Below are 6,152 nucleotides of genomic sequence, written 5' to 3'. Positions count from 1 at the left end.
ACAGAGCACTCTTGACAGTTTTGTGCGACATTGGTCCAGTGACTCTCCAGCTGGTCTTAGTGGCATTAAAAGACAAAGAAGGGAAGTAACCCCTGATAAGGACTTGTTATGGAAGGAAATTTCCCTTCCAAACAATAAGTCCTTCCTGTCTTCCAGATGCCAACAAGACTCTTCAATAAAGGTACATAAATATGATTTTAAGTGTTTATTTATGTATTACTCATTTAAGTACTATATGTATGTTAAACTATAGTTATTCTTTAAAAAATGTATTTTTTTTTTGTGAATATTTTTGTGGGTCTGGAACGGATTAATTGTATTTACATTATTTCTTATGGGAAATACTGCTTCGACTTTAGGCCTAGCTTCTGGAATGGATTACGGCCTAAACTCGGGGTTCCACTGTAATAATAATATGCAGAACGTTTAAAGTCCCTGGAACTATAAGCCAGAAAGATTCATAATAATACCTAGTAAATTCTAGGAGGACTGACCCCAAATTTACACAGAAATCCCTCCCAACAAAAGCAAAAGGCTTAGCATTCAGTGAAAAATACCTGCAATCAATAGTAGGGGTGCCATGCAAACACTAAGAGATAACTAAGTGAGAAGGAATGAAGAATTTTCAACACTCCCTTCATACATAAAGGGAATCAAGACCCCTGGCTGTTTTCATTATTATTATTATTATATTTAGAGGAAAGTGCTACACCCATAAGGGTCATACACAGTCTGGGGACTGGGAGACAATCAGGTTCGATCCTTTGCATCAAGGAGCCTCCCTTAAGGATGCCTTTCTTCAAAAAGGAAACAAGACAAAGTTCCTAAAGTCATTTCCTGTTCAGCAGAGCTCTGGTATAAACATTGGACTGTTTGCAGCTAGCACCAACAGCCTTGTTGATCAGGCCATCCATCAGGTCTGGGACTGGGCAGCAAGGGTACTGACCCTCAGAGCACTCTCCAGGTATAACAGAGCTAAGACATCCATTATGGGTTTAAAATTTTTCTTGCTTGAATCAATATTGATATATTAATTGGACTATGGAAATCACAATAAATTTTTCTACTTTATTCCAGTTCCAGGAACAAATGCCAATCATTTAATGAGGTACAGTGCTTGGGTCACAGGAGCATTGGCCCCCAAAGACCACACATATACATACATGTGTGTGTTTTTGTTGTTTTAAAAACACTAATTCATCAACTTTGTCTTGCCAAGGCAGTGACAGTCCAAAGATGATCTACCATAATTTCCTTTTTTGGTTATTAAGTATAAGGGATGAGGTAACTTCTTTGATGTGATGATAATTTCCAAAATATTGCAAAAGATTTACAAAATTATTGAAAAGGAAAAATAAATTATTTAATTGTTTAATCATGAAAACCATTTAAGTGGAAGTACTGTATGTTTAGTTAGTTAGTGTGACTAGAGTTTCTATAAGATTTCCTTGATGCTCTCTGAGTGCTCTTTCTGCTTTCACTTTGGGAATTTCTAGTTCCCTGATAATCAGCTCAACATCATCCTTTTTAATGGAAACCTTGGCCAACTCTTGCTCCTTTGCCAACTGAAAAAGACATGAATAAAATTAAGTTTTATATGAAATGGCAGTCATACCATAATACAGATATAAAAATGTATTTTCTAAATCTTTAATGAAATTTAATAAGACAAACCTTTCTAACATAGAAAAATAAGAAAATGTGCATAGCAGCTGAGAGGACATGATGGTTTAACATACTATAAACAAGTCAAGGAACACACTCATTTTGATACCCATCATTATAAGACAAATGCTGTAGTATCTTAGCCAAGACTGGTAGTTCCAGGATGAGTAAATGCACTGGGCCACGTTAGCAAAAGAATGCATGAAGTCATTTCCTAGGCAGTGTTATTTTGAACCAACGCATACCTGTTTTTCTTATCCTTACCCCATTACATTATGTATTGTCCCACTCAGGGTTCTGAAACCTTAATTAATAAGGATTGCAAAGGTGCAAATTCTAAAAGGAAGACAATTAGTTTAGACACAACTTTTATAGCAAATTGAGACTGGCAAAAAATTGGCTTGTCACTAAAACACTTAGTCTACCTTATCAACAGTGTTTATGATCTGTGATAAACTAAGTGCTCAGTGTGTTGTCACTGTTGGGAGATTAACTCTTAGTTGTATTGATATAATAGTTTAGAAAGGCATTCCAGTGTTTCTAGGTATAATAAAGTATTCTAATTCACTAAATCCCTAGCAGCAGCATTATTATATTTATAGGGACATACTAAACTTGCAGGGGTCATGCAATGCCTGGAGGGCAAGAAGAACCTCTTCCCAAATCTGATTACTCATACGAGGAGGCAGTCAGTCTGCTCCTCTTATTACTATTAAACTCTTAAGTCATCAAGCTGGCCATTTTTGTTTCTACTAAATTATACTAAGGTGGTTAATTTGTATATCCACTGTTGGAGCACATATAGTACAGGCAGTTTGGCGGGATATGTGTATCTTTATATGTATATGCTTCTAAACTGTTGTATTCTGAGCACCTCTGCAAAAACGGTGATAATGTGGGAGTGTGGTGAAAGTGTTGAATGATGATGAAAGTATTTTCTTTTTGGGGATTTTCTTTCTTTTTTGGGTCACCCTGCCTCGGTGGGAGACGGCCGACTTGTTGAAAAAAAAAAAAACTGTAAATAGCTCAGGGATCATTGCCTGGTAACCCAGTCTCAGACCAAGTCACCTAAATGGGAAAAATAAATTTTATATTACTCGAATGAAAGTGCATATTTGGCCAGCAGCCAGGTAATGGTTTGTTAGTTATTTAGATCACACTCAGGTAGTGACCAATTTATTGGTTAGGGTAAATAAACTTGTATTAGTATTACACTCATGGAGCACTAAACCCACAGGGATCACACAATGCTAGGGAAATGGGAGGAAATCGGACTTGATTGGACAGGATCCAAGGAAAGGAAGGATAATTCCAATTCTTTAGATTATGGGCCCTTCACCAGCATCAAAGCATCACCCTTGAAACAAACCTGTGAAATATACAAATAAGCAAGTTAAAAATAAATGAGTGTGGGATGTCTGGCAATGTTATATAGTAAGATAGAACAGTAGTATTTCCCATGGATAGTTGCTGTCTGTGAACCTACTTCCATAAATGACTGCTCATATGCATAAAAAAGGCAACATCAACAAATTACCACACTGTTTTTTCCATGCTTTAGCAATATGTTTACACAGCTAAATTTACATATTACCACTTTAATCTTACTTGTACTGGCACTCTTGTTCCTGTCTAGCCTGTGACTTCCCACTGACTGTGAATAGTATTGTAACAAGTCTGCCCTCATCTGAGACATTTCTGCCTTTGTAATTACCGAGGTGCCTGTAGGGACCTTCGGGAGCTTTTAGGGATCTTTCATCATTAATAATTTAATGGTTTATTTAAATGATGCTGGGTATTGTAACTTGGTACGATAGTATTTATTTGTGTTGAGTGCTCATGTTCATTGCTTTTCTTAGTTGATTTTATGCTTCTTTTTTACAGTATTATCATGTACATGTATATATGTTTTATGCCTGTGAGCACTGAGTAACCTACATAGTTAAAGTGCTCCGTAAATTTCACAATTACCTCTACTACTGTTGCTGCTACCATTTCAGTTACTTAAGGGCAGGTTAATAACATATATCAAAGTAAAATTTAAAAATATCCAAACAGGGCAGGGATCAGGTTAGGTTAACCATTTGGTGAACTGGATTCTAGCATTATTTTTATCATCATTAAACTGTCCTTACTAAGTATGTAAGTTTATTAGGGTACAGGTACACACAAATACAGTTACACAAATTATCATACATGTGACTATGGTCACCTGTGTAAATTACCTCGGATAACCCAGTCTTAAACCGACTGCAGAGAATGTGAATACAGTGGACCCCCGACTTACGATATTAATTTGTTCCAGAAGGCTGTTCGGGTGCCATTACCTAACGAATTTGCTCCCATAAGGAATATTGTAAATTAGATTAGTCCATTTCAGACCCCCAAAAATATACTTACAAAAACACTTACAAAAATACACTTGCATAATTGTTCGAGTTGGGAGCTGTTCGTAAATCGGGGGTCCACTGTACTGGTATGCTTTGTAAATGGGCACATTGTTAGGACCACATTATTTATGTAATCAACAAAGTACATAACATAACCACTGCTCTTCACTACAGTAGAGCAATGGTTATGTTATATAAGGTATATTTTTAACCTAATCTTTCTGTATGACCCTTACTGATTTATCATTTGAAATTTATTATATTTTTTATTACTATTTGGTAACTTAAATTCATTATGGAGTAAGTCCTACAAGGGAAGTGCCTTGATGCTGCTAAAGGGTTCTTGATCCAAAGAATCTGACCTATCTTTACCTTGGCTCAAGCCTATTTGCCTCCCATTCCCAGGTACTGCATGATGAAGTGTTTTGTTTGTTGTAAAGCTGAAATGTCTGACTCAAGTTAATACTGTCCTTCATCTACAATTATGGAGTAGAAAATTTGCCATTGGCATGAACCCCTATTTATCTGCTATATAAGAGTATCAGTATTTACCATCCTGATTTGATGAATAGGAAATAGTTTTTTTTTTTTTGTGCAGTTTACTTGAGTAATAGTTAATGGGCTTTTAAACCTATCGCCTACATAAGGGTCATTGTGGTTGCAGTGTATATACAAAGGAATATAGCTATCAGTCTGTATATACACTTACTCTGGGTAATTTTTATTATGGGAGAGCGCTAAACCCCTATGGGGAATGGGAGACATTCAGATTCGATCTGTGGCAGGGAAGCATAGATCCAGTTCCTTAGATCAAGAGCTCCTCACCAGCATCAAGGCACCTTCCTTGAGGGGGTATTTAGGGTAAATATATATCCCCCCCCCCAAAAAAAAAAAAATACCTTGTTTGCTTCGTCTTGTCGTTTTACATCGTTAATGACAGACATGAAGTTTGCATCAGACTTGATTTCCTTCTCCTCTGCGTAGTTGGTGACTCTTTCTAAATCAGCCGCTCCACTGTCATGTTTAGCCACCTTCTTCTCTTTGCTCTTGGTCTCTACCTCGTCTTCCATTTCGTGGTTCTCGTCACGAGACATGCAAGGCGAGAGCAACAAACACGAGGCCACCACCTGGCTGGCTTGTTTACAAGTGGCTCAGCTGGCCCAGGGAGGGAGGAGCCACAGCTGACGTCGCTCATGCTTCATCTTTTACTTAGATTTTAAAAAGTTACTCTGATAAAAAAGAAAATTACTTAATGGCTTATTAACTACCCTTCTAAATTATACAGTGTTTGCATTAAGTATATGATTAATATGTGCATTGTCTCATGGGTGATGCATCTTACGTGAGCAAGGAAGGTTTTATTCAGGTTAAAAAAAAAACAGGACATAGATTGATATCTATGTTTATATAATATATTTGTATTTATTTATTCACTGATTAATGATGGCATATAATCAGTGTAGTAAGCTGTATTTAAGTTAAAGCTCCAAATATTTATTGAATAATAACCCGCACATAGGAGAATGGCATTTATGACATTTCATTTAGCTAGTAACACGAATTTTATTTGCAGACAAATATTGTGTACATAGGCAAATTTTGATTTAGCTTCGCGCACATAACATAATGAATGAACACTGTATTAGGCCTATTGACCCATGATAAGAAGCGCTAAGCCCCAAGGGCTATACAGCCCTGCTCGGCTTGACAAAGCTCCTGGAGAGTGAAACGTTGCCACAATAAAATTGTCGCATTAGTTGCACTTGTCCTTTTGCTTAAGGTTATCCTAGGTAATTTACACACGTTACTATTATATGATAATTTGTGTAACTGTATTTATGGGTGCCTGTACCTAAATAAACTTATTAATTCCATATATCAGAAACCTTTCCTACGACGATAGCCTGAAGGAACTAAATTTCCAGTTTATTAAGATGTAAAATTAAGGAAAATGACCGAAGTGTACAAATGGAAACAAACAAAAGGGATATAAATAGCATGCTGAAAGTATCAAACCAAGACAGGACTCCACTAATGGATTCAAATTGGACAAATTTTTATTTAGAAAGGATATACGAAATTACTGATTTGGCAAAA

General features: G+C 36.4%; 1 protein-coding gene across 1 annotated transcript; it reads right to left on the bottom strand.

Moving 5' to 3' along the window:
* Window positions 1–1,054: 1,054 nt before the first annotated feature.
* Window positions 1,055–5,234, bottom strand: LOC138854022 (huntingtin-interacting protein K). The gene is made up of 2 exons (XM_070094530.1): window positions 4,955–5,234; window positions 1,055–1,565 (listed from the first exon to the last, which is right to left on the bottom strand). The coding sequence occupies exons 1-2, from the start codon at window positions 5,147–5,149 to the stop codon at window positions 1,410–1,412; spliced, it is 351 nt and encodes a 116-aa protein (XP_069950631.1). The 5' UTR covers window positions 5,150–5,234; the 3' UTR covers window positions 1,055–1,409.
* Window positions 5,235–6,152: the final 918 nt, after the last annotated feature.

The sequence above is a fragment of the Cherax quadricarinatus genome, chromosome 46, assembly GCF_038502225.1.
Source record: "Cherax quadricarinatus isolate ZL_2023a chromosome 46, ASM3850222v1, whole genome shotgun sequence".
NCBI classification, from domain to species: Eukaryota; Metazoa; Arthropoda; class Malacostraca; order Decapoda; family Parastacidae; genus Cherax; species Cherax quadricarinatus.
This window is presented reverse-complemented; position numbering and strand designations above follow the sequence as displayed.

What these genes read in the sequence shown, in the direction of transcription:
- LOC138854022 (XM_070094530.1), bottom strand. Translation starts at nt 5,149, where the DNA reads ATGTCTCGTGACGAGAACCACGAAATGGAAGACGAGGTAGAGACCAAG. An exon ending in GACAAGACGAAGCAAACAAG is followed by an intron (nt 1,566 to 4,954) that starts GTATTTTTTTTT and finishes TGTCTTTTTCAG; the next exon opens with TTGGCAAAGGAGCAAGAGTT.